The following is an 18,468-nucleotide window of genomic DNA, read 5'->3' on the forward strand; positions in this document are numbered from 1 at the left end:
GTAAGAGTGATTTTTGGTGCTCTGCGCTATTACTTTCATTGTTGGCTGGTTGATTTGCATGCAAGAAGCTACACAGATCACAAACTCTTTCAAAAAAAGCTTGTGCATAAGGCAATAGAAGGTTGACAAATCCAGAATCAGAACCACAGGGTTGAATAAGTGTATATTGTTGTAAAACCAGTTGAAGTTTAAAATGAAACAATGGCAGTGATATTATTGGCGTTCGTCTGTGCCAGGGCTTCTGCCAGATGAATGCTGTGTTATTTCGTTCACTCTCCGCACAATCTGGAGACACTTCCTAAACAGCACGTGGGAGAGTGCAAACGTTTAGGAGGGACTGGTCCCCACTTACAGTAACTGGGGGAAGACGTGGCTTATTAGAGCAGTCAGACTTGTTTGCAGGGGAGTACGTCTAGATTCAGACCTACTTTTATTGCTGCCAAGTATTGCTGCTGTTTTTCTCATTTAAATTTCAGTGGTTTTACGAATGACTATCCCAGGCAGATGCCAGTCTGCCAGTCCCTTTCTGATCTGATCTGCTTGTTAATCCTTTAGAACAATGACAACGAGACAGCCCTGCACTGTGCAGCTCAGTACGGCCACACGGAGGTGGTAAAGGTCCTCTTAGAGGAGCTAACGGACCCCACCATGCGCAACAACAAATTCGAGACGCCTCTGGACCTGGCTGCACTGTATGGGAGACTGGAGGTGGTGAAAATGCTCCTGAATGCACATCCCAACCTCTTGAGCTGCAACACTAAGAAGCACACCCCGCTGCACTTGGCAGCGAGGAACGGCCACAAAGCAGTGGTCCAGGTCCTCCTTGACGCTGGCATGGATAGCAACTACCAGGTACCAGGGCAGGTGCATGTCCCAGGCCCAAGGGGCTCAGTCATTTTGGAAAAGACAAAAGTACCATGCTGCTGGGCTGTGTTCTTATTTAGCACGTTTCACATCACATTTCAGATGCTTCTATTTGTTGACTCATTTGAATGTGAAACTTTAAAGACAAGTGATCTCCTCAAGCAAATCTGTTCATTTTTTGTTTCATTTCAAGGGGTAATGTGCAGTCATTAAACCCTGAAAAGATGTACTTATGGACTATCTCTCAAAATTAGAAAAAATTCATTATCTTCCTATACATGTGTTGCCAACTGCTATGATTTCGTACCTCCAAAGTCTCATATACTTGATATTGTCAACAGGAAACTTAGTGTTTCCCTTCTTTGTTAGTTTTCCCAATTCAGATGAGTAATGGTCATTTGATTTGTTGGGCTTCACATTGACCAAACCACATTTGAAGTTAAGGTGTTTTTTCTTCACTGTACTTTTCTTCTCATTATTCCTTCCATCCAGGAAGGTGGAGTTTTGCGGAGTTTTGCCAGTAGGTGGCCCCAGGAGTAGCTGTTTAGTTATTCACTTGTGGGCTGCTGGTGGCACATCAAACAGCCTTGATGAATGGGCAGCACTCATGGTTTTAGAATCCATGTGAGAAAAGTTGGAAAGATAATGACAGAGGGTTTTGTGTGGTTTATCTTCCTGTCCCTTTTTGTCTGTGTCCCATTTGTCATGTGAACCACACCAAACCTGGGTCACTGTTCTGATGACATCTTGCTCTGCGCTCTCGTTTGCTTTCCAGACGGAGAAGGGCAGTGCTTTGCATGAGGCTGCTTTGTTTGGCAAGACCGATGTGGTGCAAATCCTGCTGGCTGCAGGTGAGAGGTCGGCAGCACTCTTGTCTACACAGCATGCCAGGGTTGGGGTTGTTTCTCCCTAGCCTCCCCAGAGGGGGTTGATTTTTGCTGGCTGCACTTGTACCCAATGTGTGTGTGTCTCTCTTGGTTGATTGCCAGTGTATGAATTTTTCTAAAATAGCCGGATTAATGGCTTCAGATGAGAAATGGTCATGCTGCTGGGAGCATTAGCTGTCCTGGAACTTGACCTCCTTTGAACTGGTGTGTAAATGTTCACTCCCCCGGTCCACCTGGTGTGCCTTTCTAGGAATCGATGTCAACATCAAAGATAACCGGGGACTGACTGCCCTAGACACGGTCCAGGAACTGCCTTCTCAAAAGAGCCAGCAGATAGCAGCGCTCATTGAAGGTACCAGCCCATCCCATCGTCTGGGGGCCAGGGGACGCCGTCGCCAAACCAAGGCATTTGTATTCAGTGCGGCTTTTTAAAAGTATCTTTCCACATAGATCACGTGATTGGAAAAAGAAGTGCAAAGGATGTAGATAAAACTCCCACTTTCCAGCCACCTCTCATCTCTAATATGGACTCCACATCACAGAAGTCTCAGGGTAAGGTGGCTCTTCTCTGCCAGTAAAGAGGTAGGGGTAAGTTAAGAGGGGCTCGGTTTGGGGGAAAAAATTGAACAGTCTTTGATAGAATGGAAACTCTTCATTTAAATAACTTCAGGTGGTTTCAGGTACTTAATAAATTCATACCGTCAAATTCATTTTCTTCCAAATATTATATGAAGTTTTATTGGGCATAACATAGGCCTGTAGCTGTGGGCCTCTTCTTCCCCACTTCTCATTCCACTTTTTTTTTTAATGACAGATTTTTATCTCTTCCTTTTTAATATTTGATTTATTTTTTATTTATTTCTCTCCCCTCCTCCCCCAAGTTGTCTACTCTCTGTGTCCATTCACTGTGTGTTTTTCTGTGTCAGCTTGTATTCTTGTCAGTGGCACCAGGAATCTGTGTCTCTTTTTGTTGCATCATCTTGCTGCGTCAGCTCTCCGTGTATGTGGTGCCATTCCTGGACAGGCTGCACTTTTTTCATGTGGGGCGGCTCTCCTTATGGGGCGCGCTCCTTGTGCATGGGGCTCCCCTACACGGGGGATGCCCTTGCGTGGCACAGCACTCTTTGCACGCATCAGCACTGCATGTGGGCCAGCTCACCACATGGGTCAGGAGGCCCTGAGTTTGAACCCTGGACCTCCCATGTTGTAGATGCATGCCCTATCAGTTGAGCCAAATCTGCTTCCCCTCCCTCCACTTTTATAGTTGGCTGTGTGAGATCTGTTCTGAGCTGATGGCAAGGTGATTTCAAGTTTCCATGAAACTGTTTTGGATCATGCACCTAGTGCCTTTTTTTTTTTTTTAAGGATTTATTTATTTATTTATTTAATTCCCCTCCCCTCCCCGGTTGTCTGTTTTCTGTGTCTTTTTGTTGCATCTTGTTTCTTTGTCCGCTTCTGTTGTCTTCAGCGTCACGGGAAGTGTGGGCGGCGCCATTCCTCAGCAGGCTGCTCCCTCCTTCGCGCTGGGCGGCTCTTCTTATGGGTGCACTCCTTGCGTGTGGGGCTCCCCTACGCGGGGGACACCCCTGTGTGGCACGGCACTCCTTGCGCGCATCAGCACTGCGCATGGGCCAGCTCCACACGGGTCAAGGAGGCCCGGGGCTTGAACCGCGGACCTCCCATGCGGTAGACGGACGCCCTAACCACTGGGCCAAAGTCCGTTTCCCTGCACCTGGTGCCTTTAGCATAGTTGGTTCTCAGGGAACAGTAAATGAGTGTCATCTGGTTGGTAGATGTGTATATGGAAAATTATTTTTTGCCTTTAAAAAAAATTTTTAAATAATTTTATTGATACATATTAATAAATCATACAGACCATCCAAAGTGTACAGTCAGTGGTATTTAGTATAATCATATAGCTGTGCATCCATCACTTCAGTCATTATTAGAGCATTTTCATTATTCCAATAATAATAATAATAGACAAACAAAAAAAGCTCTACCCCTTAATAATCATCTCTCAATCTCTATGCTTCCCCTGCCATACATAGCTGCTATTCTGTTTGTCTTTCTAATTTATCTACGTTTATATTTTGTATAGATAGAGTCAAACAATATATAGTACCTTCTGTCTTTTTTTTCCCCTTAGTATATTTCTTTTTTTAAAAAATGCTTAGTGAAAGATTGTCAATATATTACTATATACTACTGTCCATATTTTGCTCTGATTATATTTTTGCCTGATACTAACATCTTGTAACATTAACGTACATTGGTTCAGTTTCAAAGAAAAACAGTCTTATATATGCAGTATTACCCAAATTCATATTTCCCATGAGATTTTGGTATACTTTACAGTCCCATATTACAATTTTTAGCTTTGACCTTACTTAGACTTTTCCTTTTCAGCTACTGTCATGGTAAGTTTGGGTAATACCGTTTGGCCACCAGTGTGATCTGGATGCCACCATAGGTAGCCCATTCTAGAGCCATCATTAATAACCAGGACTCACTTTTTCAGATTTAGGCACAGCCTTTGGGGTCCTAGGTATGATGAATGATAAAGACAAAATCAAGGCTAGCATCTTCCCCCAGATACAAATCACAATTAAAATACTTACTGAAGCAAAACAAAGCCTAACACTAAAATTAAGGGAAGGGATTTCCCAGAGGAATACAGGGTGTTCGGGCTTCCAGCCTGTCTTTACTGTGGATTCCTTGTCTGCCTCCCCACTTATACTCTTTTTCATGACCTCATAATCTGCTAGTGATGGGATTAGTAGTTCTGTAAACTCTCAGCTTTCAAGGATTCTGCATGTATAGTTTTGATGATTTGCACTGACCCACACGCCCTTGGTCTGTAACCGTTGGTCATTTTGTGGAGGCACAAGCTTGGATCCCACGTGCTCTGAGGTTGGTTGTTATCTCATGGGTCTAAACGGCTGCAGAGCACCTCCAGCTCAGAAAGGCTTTCTTGTCCTGTTTTACTTGAGCACCTGGAGACTCTTACTAAGAATTTCAAGGATTGCTTAAGTTTTTCTCTTATACCTTGCTAGATTTTGTGAGTTGTTTATTATAGTATTGAGATATTTGGGAACTTACAAGGTCTTGAAGATATCCCTTATGGATGTCAAAGGTGTTCCATATTGAACAAGAATTTTCTTTAGTTCTCAGTGTATAAAGGACAGGTGAAACTTTGAATGTTTATTCCTGTCCATAGAGCAAAGCATCATTAATTTTTTTTCACCCTCGGTTAGAGTTTAAGTTCATGTTGGTGAAGGGGCTTTGGGCTGTTGTTTGGAAATCTAGATGGTGCTCTTCCTTCATTTACTCTCTTGCCCTCCATCCCCTTCAGGTGACGTGGAGAAAGCAGTGACTGAGCTGATCATTGATTTTGACACAAACATTGAAGAGGAGGGGCCCTACGAGGTGCTGTACAATACCGTCTCCTGCCATTCGCTGGACAGCATGGCCAGCGGGCCATCCTCTGACCGAGACTCCATGACCAAGGAGGCCGAGGCAGCAGGAGGGAAGGTTGCTGGAGTGAGGCCTGTATGTGGCCCCGGGCCTTAGAACGCCTGGGTGATGTGTTGGTCCACTTGGCCCGTTCTGCTGTGGGGTACTAGGAAGAGGAAGTGTGACCCCTCGTGCCAGCTTGCATTTCAGAGGGCGTTTCTCCATAAGACTCTGCCATGTCTCTCTCACAGTGTGGTAAAACACATTGCATTGAGGAGGAATTTTGGTTTTTCTAATATCAATGTAACCAGTTTGCCTCTTTCCATTACTTTTTTTTTTTAAGATTTATTTTTTTATTTCTCCGCCTTCTCTCCCTGCCCCCACTGTCTGCTCTCTGTGTCCATTTGCTGTGTGTTCTTCTGCATCTGCTTGCGTTCTCAGTGGCACAGGAATCTGTGTCTCTCTTTGTTGTGTCATCTTGCTGCGTCCGCTCTCCGTGTGTGCGGCGCCACTCCTGGGCAGGCTGCACTTTATTCACATGGGGCAGCTCTCTTTGCGGGGTACACTCCTTGCACGTGGGACACCCCTACGTGGGGCACCCCTTCGTGGCACGGCACTCCTTGTGCACATCAGCACTGCGCATGAGCCAGCTCACCACATGGGCCAGGGGCCTGGGGTTTGAACCCTGCACCTCCCATGTGGTAGGCAGATGCTCTGTCAGTTGAGCCACATCTGCTTCCCATTACTTTTTTTTGCCTTAGAGCAAATTAAAACATTTTATTTCTTTTCAACCCTAGAGCTCCTCTAGTCTTTGGGATCTTTGGTATACTGTTAGCTTTCTCTCTGGAGAGCAGTGCCTGTGTGGAAGAAGCTCACTGAAATAAGTTCCCATCTGCCTGGAGTACACACTTCCTTCCATTTGCACTCAGAAATTGTCCATTTGGATTTGGACAGGTTCTTATTCAGCAGAGCTGTAGAAAGACTTAATCAAACATCATACATATGAGATTGTGGCATTCCTGTTTTTAACCAGTCATAACTCCTCCAGCCCCTGAAGTATTAGGATGAGGAGAACCCTAAAATTGTCCCTCTCAAGGTACACCTTCCTGTCTTACTGCTTCTACTTCCCAGCTTCTGTTTCCTTACTTCACTTCTGTACGTGTTCTGATAACCTCTTATGTTCTTTTTCTCTCCTGGAGTTATTCTGTGAGCCTAGACTAGACTCACTGGTCCCATTTTCCCTCCTGTAATTTGAGGTTTTGAGCACCGTCCTTTTGCGGAACTGACCGTTGCTCTAACAAGGTCCCAACAATAACCTTGAGACATGTTTTCAGGTATGTTTTATTCCTTCCTACTGGGGAGGCTGGCATTTCCTTTTTGGCCTGAACCTGGCTTGTACCCATTTTGATGATCCTTTGCCTGCAAAGGATCCTTGGGCTTTTCAGCTGTGCCTGGGGAATGTTCTGCTGTTACATGGAGTACTTTTTCTCAGCAGGCTCCTCACCATGCCCTGGAATAGTGCCAGCATTTTAGTGTGGACTTTGGAAATGCCCTCCAGTCTTAACATAGCCCCACCAGTGGGTGTTATCTAGGATTAAGATAAAACCCCTTCTGAACAATAAAACAAGTACACAGCCAAGCCAAGCACTGTGCGGTTTGTAGACAGAGCTGCTGTTGTTTTTTGTTTTGGTTTGATTTTTTGGTTTTTTTTCCTCCCACCTCTTTCACTGTTAGGCACAAATGAATTAAATCCAACTGTAGGGGAAGGCTTTGCCCTAAGTCGTATTTACAGTTGATGCCCAGAAGGGGGAGCTGAAGCCTCTGCAAGAAGATGGCTGGACTAAGCTGTGATAACCAAGTTCCCCTGGGGCTTAGCCACTGATTTACACTAGTCTTTTTTGTTCCACCCACTCCGAGGAATCTGGCCTCCTGTGGTCTGCTAAGTAGAAACTGATGCATCTTGGACTGCATGCTATGCCATTCTTTACTTGTGTTTGTCTTCCTGACCTTTGGTAATTAGCTGTGGCCAAGGGATTTTTCCGTATCTTGATAGGCATAATGGATGTTATGTATAAACCCAAAGTTTTCATGTTAGGAAAAGAGGCTTGTGGTTGGTGCTTCAGTTTCTTTTCAGTGTCCCTAGTAGTCACTTTTTCCACAAAGGCTTTCCTTTTGTTCTTTCTAGGTTCTTTTAGCCTTGGATGTGTTTTTAAGATAGGTCCTTTTGGTTGTACTGGTGTTTTTTCTTTTTCTTTTCTCCTTTGCTCCTGGTGTGCCAAGGTTGATTCACTAGTATAAGATATGAGCTTTCTCCTTTTGCCTTTCCTTTCCTTACGAGGTGACATTGGAACCAGGCTCTTTCCTGTACTTCCAGAGCAAAGGAGGGTGGGAAAAGTGGTACCTAGTGGGAAATCTGACCCAAATAGCTTTGTTTGTCTTGAATGTACAAACCTACTTTGAGGTTGTTGCCTTCGACATCCATCTGGTTCCAGGGACAATTGGAATAACCGACTAATCAAGAAATAATACCGAGCAGTGTAGCATGTTTTACCAGAGAGCTCATGGATCCTGACAGCTTCTTAAACATGAGGAATATACTTTGCTGTGCGTTTCTCCAGGGCTTTCCCTTAATTCAGCATTCACCTCTGCCCTGGAATTCTGAAATACTCCTATTCTAGCAACACAGTGAGCTAACCTATAAGATAGGTCCTCCTGTTGGAAGGCCCCTACTCTCTTTGTAGAAACACTGATTACCCAGCATGAATAGGGCTGTGCAGACCCAGTGGCAAATCTCTCTTCAGCTTTTAGCTTTCAGATTTCCTTCACCAAAGATCACTGGGTTTATCCCTAAAGTTGTCATAGTTTAACCAATTCAGTGTCCCTTTGTTGAGTTTCTTGCTCTAGGGCAGGGATTGGCATACTGTGGGCCAGTAAGGGGCTGCCTAGTTTTGTAGTTAAATTTTCTTGAAACACAGCCATACTCATTCATTTAAGAACTGTCTGTAGCTACTTTTACATTACAAAGGCCGAGTTGAGTAGTTGTTAAAGAGACCCAAAGGCCTGCAAAGCCTAAAATATGTATTATATAGCCCTTTAAGGAAAAGTTTGCAAACCTCTGTTCTAGGGCAGACAAGTGACATAAATTCCTTTTTAAAATGAGCTTAGGGAAGTGGCTGTGGCTCAAGCTTTTGGGCTCCCACTTACCACATAGGAGGTCCCAAGATTGGTTCCCAGTGCCTCCTGGAGAAGACGAGCACAACAGTGAGCTGGTGCAAAGGGTAGGGGCAGCAAACTGACGCAACAAGATGACGCAACAAGGAGACACAGGAATAACAATGAGAGACACAGCAAAGCAGGAGCTGAGGTGGCTCAAGCAATTGAGCGCCTCTCTTCCACATGGGAGGTCCCAGGTTCAATTCCTAGTACCTCCTAAAGAGAAGATGAGCAGACAGAAGGGAGACAGCAAGCACAAACAATGGGGGGGGGGAGGGTTAATTTTAAAAAATGAGCTTAGGTAAAATAAACCTTTTATATGCTAATGAAATATAGTTGTCATTGAAGGTGATAACCAAGGGTAAGACACCAATTCTGAGCTTTTGTTAATAGGGATAAAATGATTTAGAGTATTAAAGTTTGAACAGAATTTGATGCCTTTGTTTTTGATTACTTTCCTGATGAGGATCAGCCCACTAACTTTGGTTTGCTAGAACTATTTAACAAATTGGTTCTTTTGATCTAGTGTTTCCTCTCTTTAGGGTGAAGTAAAAATTGAGCCACTGATATTCCTATACTAGAATTTTATGTATCAGTTTTATGAAGGACATTTTCTAACAAGACGTTTATGTGTTCTCAGTGCTGGCATTTCTCAGTAGGATATGAAAGAAGAGTTTATGACTTCGGCTACAACCATCAAAAACCAAACTGCTGATTGAATGATGAAGGGGTGTGAGGGTTCTCCATCTGATCGGACTAAACCTTGAGTTTAGTCCCTTGGGGAGTTTGTTACATTATTATTTTTCTTTTCCATGGACTAAGATAAGAGGAAAGGAAAAAGGTAGGTACTTGAAGAAAGACACGTGTTTTTTCCTTTTCAGAGAGAACGCCCACCACCTCCGGCCAAGCCGCCCCCTGATGAAGAGGAGGGAGACCACGCAGACGAGAAGCGGTTTCCCCCGGCAGCGTCCGAGGTGCTGGAGAGAGGCGAGGGTTTATTCTGTCACTGACGTACGAGATTGTTGTCAGGCAGCAGTATGTGCCTGAAGGCGTCTTTGCTTTCTCATCACCTCTTTAGATTAGTGAATTTGTACTTTGTGAACCATTAATCTGGAACAAACCTTCTGAAACTCACTCAGAAGTGCTAAACAGAATTTTAATAGAGAACTCTAGCAGATGGGCCAGTTATTGATCTGCCTTGCCACATAGAAAGTAAACACACACATTTTCTCCTGGCTCCAGTGGGCTAAACAGTCTCACTTGCTTTTGTACCTGTGCTGTCTTTTGATACAAAATGTAAATTATCCCACTGATTCCTGTTCTAACTGGGCCACAGTAGTGAACTTCGGTGGTTCTATCCCAAATGTCTTCCTTCTGTTTTTACATTTTCTTTAGTTCATTTGACATGAAGAATCCTCACCAAGCCAAATATGGAAAATGTCATGGAGACTCAAATTAGAAAAGAAATAGGAGTCGTGAATTGGGAGAAAAGGTCAAAGAAGGTTATTTGAAAACAATAGTCCTTCTTTGTTGTTTTTTAAAGAAATGTTGTCATTGGAGAAATAGCTCAATCTTCTCACTTAGGTACATGAGAAAAAAATCATGTTTTCCTTGATTATTCATCTTTGAAATGCTCCTTTAACACTTTTTTACCAATCAGAGAATACATTTATTTGAAATTATATAATTTCAGTAGTTACTTTCTTAGCATGTCGGTGTGTCCTATTCTTCCATTTTAAAAGATCAGCTAATATAAACCAGTTAATGAAGTCATCTAACTTTATCCCTAAAAGTCAGAGTTAATTTTTTACAGTATGGCTATAACCCATCCAGTGAGACAGGATCTTTTATTCAGTATAAGCACAAGGAACCAAAGAATGGCTTTAGTTTAACAAAATGAATAACTACAAGGAAACCCTTTTGAAAATGTAAAAGTCACCGTTGGAGAGAGGAGATTTCTATTCTAGGTACAATTCTGCTCTTATATCTTTCTATTGCTTAATTACAAAATGCTTATTATTATACTTTAAGGGGTCTGGAGAAATGCAGCCTCTTGAGTAATGATACATTGCTAGTGGACGTTAAGTACATGTCGTGTGTCTATATTTTTATATAAATGGAGGTTTGCTTCATGACTCCCTTTTTACGAGGAAAAACCTAGTAATGTGGAACCTACTCAGTGGGGCCAGGATCTCTAAATACTCTGTGCCTTCTCTTTAACAAGGTCTTAGATTAAAATTTTTAACGTGCAAGGATAGGCTGTTAAAGGAATACTGGAAGACGCGGCCTTTCCGTCCTCACAGGGTTTCGACCAGCATACTCTGTATTTCAGGGCCTGGAGAACTGAGAGAACCCTGGTGCTGGTTATCTAGTGATGACTGTAGGTTCATATGGAAAGAGGTGATCATTATCCATTGTAACAGTCTGGGCAGATTTTGTCTGTATGCTGTAGTCTGGATAGGTCTTGTCCAAAAGTGAACTGAGAAAACATGCAAACATTTTTTAAAAATTTTAAAAGTGAACAAAAAAAAATTTTTTTTTTGACTCTGTATCTTCATCATCTTTCATCAAAGCTTAGGTTTTTGTATCTGGCGAGCAATCTGCCCCAATATTCATATCCCTCTTTCTGAGGTTTATCATTGTCAGTTGACCCACTAAGCCATTGAAGAAGCTGGACTATACCCGGCTCCAGGAGAACTTACCAGAGTAGTTACCAGATCATAATACTAGCTTAAAATGTCATACCCTCACTTACAAAACACAATGCTCTTTAGATGCTCTCGCCCCACAGAATGGGCTGCTAGCTGCATCAGGGCTGGCCGTGGCCTTCACCGCGCTCAGAAGTACCGAGTGTTCAAGGGAGATTGCGGCCACCTACTCCCGGCTGGCCATTCCCTTGGTCACAGTTAGGTGCTCACTGTTAGTAGAGTTTCTCTGCAGCAGAAATGCTGCTTTCCCCGTAGCACAGAATATGTTTTTTCAGCTTTGATTTATTGCTAGCCCTGGAGGAAAAGGAAAAAAAGTTCGAGTCATTTAGTAAAGAACAGAACCCTTTCTGTTGAAAATCATTTATTGCCGTGTTTACTGTGACACAGGGCTGCGCTATGACTCAAAGAGAAGCAGTTTATTGCTTTTTTGCAAGATTTTAATTCTGTAGCTGGTTGGGGCCAGGACCAAGGGGATGAGACCACTCTACATGTTGTCTAGGTTCTGTGCAAAGGACTCATTAGACATTGAAGGAGAGAAAGGGTTCCAAATTGGATGAAGAAATTGTATTTTGGGAAAAAAAATGAGGCCATTCTAGTACAGAATCAGGGGAACTGAATTTTATAGTCTCGGCTCTGCTGTGAGCTCTCTGTGTAACCTTGGGCTAGTTCCTAGACCTCTCTGGGAAATCATATTTCATCATCTACAAAATGAAAGGGCAGAACCCAAGTGATCTGACTGTGACACTCAGGTCCCTTCCAGCTCTGACTTTTGACAGTTGTCTGCTTCCAGTGGTCCTGCCTGAGAGCCAGGCACAGGAGTGCAGGTCAGTGTGCCTGTTGTTCCAGATAGCCGTCATCAGCCCATGCTGCTTGAAAAGTCAGGATCTTCTAGACCCAGAACCCGGGCAGTCACGTACCTCTCAGGGCAGCATGCCTGGGGCCATACGAGGGCTCTTCCTGGGGAAAATACTTACAGAATAGGGTGTCCAGGGCTCTGCATAAGCGATAGCTATGGATATAAAATCTGCATAACACAAATTCCTGTCTGTAAAAACTGGGATATTAAGTTGACACTGTGTGAACAGCTTAATTGTCCCTCTTTCTTCCCTTAATTGTGTTCTTATGAGGAGGCAAAAGAAATAAGTAATAGAGGCAAGTAGCTCATCATAATGAAATAGCTTTTAGCCTCCAGGTGGCATGCTGTAAGTGGAAGTTCCTGCTGTGCTTAGCAGAATTTTAGAAAGAGACGTACCATTCTGCCTTTTGAGTGGCAGCCTTGTTAGCAGACAGGAGCTGTAGCTTCTCTTGTCATCTGAGGCTGCTAGAGTCTTGTCCCATTAGGCCACAGTACAGTGAACTATGCCTTAAAGAAGCAAAACCCTGATGAATCACAATCCTGATTTGTTTCCAGTGAGCTATGGAACATGTCAGTGAAGGAGATTTCTCTGGATGTACCAAGGAATCACATTTAAGGTGCCATTATTTGTTAAGTGGAATTGGGACTATCACCCCCTGATCCTATCCAATCTGTTCTCGACGAGATTCTGTGCTTTGGTTTGCTCTCCTAATAGCTGGTATGTGATTATTGTTAATTTATCCATGAAACACATTAGATTCTTGAGACATGTACCAGAGTTATCTTCCACAGCAAGGGCCTCCACTCTCTTTGCCAGTGACTCTAATGGTGATATTTCCGGCTTGGTTGGAGGAAAAGTTTGGCTGCACTGATACCATGACCAGCTGTGGTCACCAGGCCCTCAGCTGACCAAAGCCTAGCAGTTGGCAGGTGTGGGAGCTCACTCTGGACCAGCCATTTCATCAGAGACACTTGGCTGTCTGGATTAGGGATTGTTCAGTCGACAGAGCTGCTTTTCCTACGCTGGAATTCATACTGCCTAGGCACTCAACTTTGTTCAGAAGAGAGATTGGTGGAGTTCATTTTAAACTGTATTCTCATAAATGTGGTAGGAAGCCAGCTTTTGGAAACCTTTCCCTATAACCCCCAGAATCTGTGAAGAAAGGCTCACAAAAATGGAGAAGTCACAGAACACTTTGTTTCTAACAAATATAAGGTGTTGAGTTGCCAGAAGTCATTTTGATTTCCATCTTCAGAAAGTGGGAAGGATTCCAGCCCTTGGATAGAAGATGTATATGTTGGGAAGGAAACATGGGAAAGAGGGCCTTTATGATGCAGCATGGCTAAACAGAGCTTGGAAAGTGTTGGCCACAGAAAGGAGATCATGCAGAAAACGGGGGGTAAGGAAAGGCAAGAGAAAGAGTAAGGATCTTAAACGCTATTTGTAATTTTCAAAGGATAAAAGGATAAAGTGAGGTAAGGAAAGGGCATGCCATCTTTTTTTTTTTTTTTAGGTCCTATTTACAGATAGGTTCACACTCACAGGACCGGGGTCGGGACCTGAGCTGCCTTGTGTGAGGCACGTGAGTCAGTCCCCACCAGGTGCTTTAAAGAAATGCTGATGCTTAGGTCCCATGCCCAGACAGTCTGCTGTAACTGCTTTGGGGTGTGGTCAGGGCATCATGATTTTTAAAAGCTCCCCAGGTGAATGCAGTGTGCTTTTTTTAAGAGTCTCACCATCATTTGTGGAGATTTGTGGGGCAAGTATTGTGATTCCCTTTTGTAGATAAGGAAGCTCAGACTCTGAGAGATTTAAGTGTCTTACAGCAAAACACATAATGAAATCATCTAGTGATGCTTGGTGCTGACAGGGTTACCAGGGTACTATTAATAAATCTTTAAAGCCAACAGTCAGTCTAAAAGAATGGAGTAAAACTTGGTTTTCTTTTTTGGTTTCCAGGGCTTTCCTGATTTGTGTTTCTTGACATGAGAAAGGAAAAGAAACAATTGTGAAATGGTATTTGGGATCAAATGTTTAGGACTGAAATTCCCTGCTGAATGAGGGCAGCATTTTATTCAAAAGCCATTGAGAGCTGAGGTACAGGTGTCTATCCAGAAAGAAGCTGGCCAGCTGGGGACCCATGCAGCACACTTGAATTGTACCCTCCCCTCCCCTCCTTCCTTTCTCAGTTGTAACAGGAGCCAGTCCTCTAGGCTTTGTTCAGCACAACCTGCCCTGGTGCACGAAAAGTACTGGATGTTTCTGTCTCCTAGGTCCTGGCCGGGAGACCCAGGAGCCAGGGAAGTACAGCCAGGGAGGAGGAGCATCCTTATGAGCTGCTGTTAGCAGCAGAAACAAAGAAAGTGGCATCCATGGATGGAAAAGCAAAAGGTACATTTTCTCCCCTGGCAGAAACAACTCTAAAAGGGTTTTAATAGTTTTTGATGCTGGGCGGAACGGGAAGACGATGTCTTAGCAAGACCGTTGAGTCTCGTGGGCCTCTGGTGGTAGGTGTGTCATGGCCTTTCATTGTCAGTGCCTGGACTTTATGTCCTGGGGAACTGGCTCACCACATTTTTACACAAGAAACAGGAAAAGGTTAGGTCAGAACCTGTGATAACTGTGGAAGGAGAGAATGCCAGCACAGCTCAGTGGCAGGGATTGATTTGGGGTCTCATATCGTAAACCCCAAGTTAATGCTGTAGAAAAACCAGCTTGAAAAATCAGTCCCTTTGGGTTCAGACTAATAGAACAGACTCTGCTTTTGAGTTCTGACTTCAGAGCGAGACACTGCTGGGGAGGGGCCTGTGATTGGCCGCCACCGTAACTAGAGTGCTCGCCTTGGCCTACTTTCATCACCTCTGCAAAATTCAGTTTCCTCTTTAAGGGAGCGCGGCAGGACTGAGATCCAACCAGTTGTTGTAAACGCAGTCACACAGAGGTGAGTGCCCACTGTTTGAGAATTCGTGTTAGCATCTGGTCTCTTAAAGAAAAACAAGAAGGGATACTCAATTCCCACTGCAATTTGGAGGAACTCCTGTGACCTTTCCCAGTTCTCTAGCTTGCAGGAACTAGGTCCTTTGTGGAGTATTATTAGTGCCTCCTTCCAATCTAAAGACAGTTCGTGGGTCAGGTAAGAATGGGGGATAGATGGGTTTTTTTGTTTTTTTCTTTTGTTTAAATGCCCTTTGCTAGGCCTGTCAGAGGGTAGGGAGTGGCAGAGAAAACATGGGAATGTATGTGTGACATTGTAGACCTTATTTTTTATGGTTCTGTTTCAAAGGTTTTCTCTTGACATATGGGGACTTCGTGTTTGTGGTCATTTTCAGAGTAGTTTTTTTTTTTTTTCTGTGCTTTTTTGTGGTTTCCATTTAGAGCCTTTTAAAGAGTTATTATTTAGACTCAGTAAAATTCACCCCTTTTCTGTACAGTTCTGTGAGTTTGGCAAATACAGCCCTATAACTCACAATAAATCAAAATACAGAAAAGTTGCAATACACTAAAAAATTCCTATGTCCCTTTGTAGTCGACCCCTCCCGTCCCTTACCCATGGTAAGCACTGCTCTGATCTCTGTCCCAATAGTTTTGCCTTTTCTGCAATGTCATATAAGGAATCATGCAATCTATATACTTTTGAGTCTGGCTCCTTTCAGTTAGCATAATATTAGCATTTGGGATTCATCCGTGTTGTTGGTATCTCGGTAATTTGTTCCTTTTTATTGCTGAGTCGGATTCCATTGAATGAATGTGCTGCAATTTATCCATTCCCTAGTTCAGGGACATTTGGGTTGTCATACAGTTTGTGGCAATTACAAATAAAGCTGCTGTAAACAATCATGTACAGGTTTTTGTGTATTTAACATAGGTTTTCATTTCACTTGGATAAATACCTAGGAATGGGATGGCTGGGGCCTAGCTAAATACATTATTTGACATTAAAAGGAAATTCCCAGGCGGCGGACTTGGCCCAGTGGTTAGGGCGTCCGTCTACCACATGGGAGGCCCGCGGTTCAAACCCCGGGCCTCCTTGACCCGTGTGGAGCTGGCCCAGGTGCAGTGCTGATGCGCCCGCAAGGAGTGCCCTGCCACGCAGGGGTGTCCCCCGCTTAGGGGAGCCCCACGCGCAAGGAGTGCACCCCGTAAAGAGAGCCTCCCAGAGCGAAAGAAAGTGCAGCCTGCCCAGGAATGGCTTCGCACACATGGAGAGCTGACACAGCAAGATGACTCAACAAAAAGAAACACAGATTCCCATGCCGCTGACAACAGAAGCGGACTAAGAAGACACAGCAAATAGACACAGAGAACAGACAACTGGGGCGGGGGCGGAGGCGGGGAGGGGAGAGAAATAAATAAATAATAAATCTTAAAAAAAATAATAAAAATAAAAGGAAATTCCCAAACCATTTTCCAGAGTGGTTGTGCCATTTTACATCCCAACAGCAATGTATGAAAGTTCCAGTTGCTGTATGTCCTCGTCAGCACTTAATATTGTCAGTTTCTTTAGCTATTCTAATAGGTGGATAGTGATATCTCATCATGAATTTAATTTGCATATTTCTAATGACTAATGATGTTGAGAATCTTTTAATGTTCTTATTTGCCATCCTATCTTCTTTAATGAAGTGTCTGTTCAAATCTTTTGCTTATTTTTTAAAATTGGGTTTTTGTTTTCTTACTATTGAGTTATGAGAGTTCTTCATGTATTTTAGGCATGAGGCCTTTTTCAGACATGTGATTTTTCTCCTGATTTGTGGCTTTTTTTTTTATTCCCTTAACAGTGTCTTTCATAGAGCAGTCTTAATTTCGATGAAGTCCAATTTATCCTTTTTTTTTTTAATGAATTGTATCTAAGAAATTTTTGCCCAACTCAAGGTCATAAATGTTCTTCCTATGTTTTCTTCTAGTATTTTATAGCTTTAGGTTTTACATTATGATTTATAATCTTTTTTTTTTAAGATTTATTTATCCTCTTCCCCCCCCTCGACCCCGTCTGCTTTCTGTGTCCATTCACTGTGTGTTCGTCCGTGTCCTCATGTATTCTCATCAGATGGCACTGGGGATCTGTGTCTCTTTTTGTTGCGTCATCTTGCTGTGTCAGCTCTCTGTGTGAGTGGCACCCCTCCGGGGCGGGCTGTGGTTTCACATGGGGCGGCTGTCCTTGCGCGAGGCCACTCCTTTCATGAAGGGCACCCTTACACGGGGGCATCCCTGCATGGACCGGCACTGAGCACTGCACGTGGGCCAGCTCACCACACAAGCCAGGCGGCCCTGGGTATCGAACCCTTGGCCCTCCTATGTTAGGTGGATGTTCTATCTGTTGAGCCACATCAGCTTCCCTATAATCCATTTTGAGTTAATTTTTGAATATGATACAAGGTATGGATCAAGATTTATTTTTTTTGCATATAGATGTCTGATTGTTTCAACACCATTTATTGAAAAGACTCCTTTTTCCATTGAATTGTCTTTGCAACTTTGTTATTCTTTTTCAAAATTGTTTTGCCTATTCCTAGTTCCTTTTTCTTTCCTTGTAAATTTAGAATCAGCTTGTTGATTTCTACAAAAAAATTCTTCTAGGATTTTGATTGGGATTGCATTGAATCTATTTAGTAGTTTGAGAGAATTGATGATATCTTAACTGTTTTAATTACATTGGTAGATTTTTCATTAAAACACTTAAAGAGAGTGGACTAGAGCACCATTGCCCTCTCTTGATATTTAATGATAAATCATACTGGAATTAACCTTTAAAGAACAAGCACTTAAATAATTTTATGCTCTGTTTGAAAATGGTTCTTAGTGAGGGAAGAATCTTTAGCATCATGAAGGAGAGAGATTCCAATCCTCTCTCTCTCTTCAGGGCTTCAGATCCACTACAAGATCCATACAAGGACTTTTCAAGATTCCTTCCACCTTTTGAAAGGAAGAAAAAGGGAAAGTCGTCAACTTCATAAACGGGCCAATATCCTGGGCTGCCAAGTATTCTTGACAGGGATTTTCAGCCCCCAGCTCAAATCTCCAGATTAAGGAGGAAACTACCAAGAAGGATTTGAGAGTCACGTCTGGTCTTCCTTGGCTTTGCTTTCTGCAACATTGAGCTAACTGTGGAGAGTGGATGGTGTGAGAAGCAGATTTAATTGAAAGGTAGCAGGTGGGGTGTGCCTGCCTCCAGGCTAGCAGCTTGGATCACTCCGAGAGCTTGCAGACATTAAATATGAAAATGGGCTCTGCTGGGTTCTCAGAAGCCCTGCCTCTCCTGTCAGCCGGGCAGGAAAAGCTAGCCTGCTAGGGTTGGAAAGTAAGGCATATTAGTGGATGATGTCATGGGCTAGAACATACTAAATCTTTTCTGCTTTTCCATGAATGTCATTATCTTATACAGCTTTTATGAATTAATGGATCAGATTCCAAAGAGCCATATTGAGACAACCAGAGCTTTCAGCCCTTCCGTAGTGCAATTCAAGAAATAACAAAGGAGGGGGT

General features: G+C 43.3%; 1 protein-coding gene across 7 annotated transcripts in view; it reads left to right on the plus strand.

The window, feature by feature from the left end:
* The window catches only part of ANKS1A (ankyrin repeat and sterile alpha motif domain containing 1A), a 244,802-nt gene that overhangs the window by 106,605 nt on the left and 119,729 nt on the right, over positions 1-18,468 (plus strand). For all 7 annotated transcript variants that reach the window (XM_058306599.2, XM_058306598.2, XM_058306600.2 and 4 more), the window contains 7 exons: positions 556-852; positions 1,640-1,715; positions 2,002-2,103; positions 2,202-2,303; positions 5,107-5,303; positions 9,302-9,394; positions 14,259-14,376. In XM_058306599.2, coding sequence (XP_058162582.1) covers positions 556-852; positions 1,640-1,715; positions 2,002-2,103; positions 2,202-2,303; positions 5,107-5,303; positions 9,302-9,394; positions 14,259-14,376 — 985 coding nt within the window. The remainder of the gene's footprint in view (positions 1-555; positions 853-1,639; positions 1,716-2,001; positions 2,104-2,201; positions 2,304-5,106; positions 5,304-9,301; positions 9,395-14,258; positions 14,377-18,468) is intronic.

This window comes from Dasypus novemcinctus, chromosome 11 (genome assembly GCF_030445035.2).
Source record: "Dasypus novemcinctus isolate mDasNov1 chromosome 11, mDasNov1.1.hap2, whole genome shotgun sequence".
In the NCBI taxonomy this organism is placed as follows: Eukaryota; Metazoa; Chordata; class Mammalia; order Cingulata; family Dasypodidae; genus Dasypus; species Dasypus novemcinctus.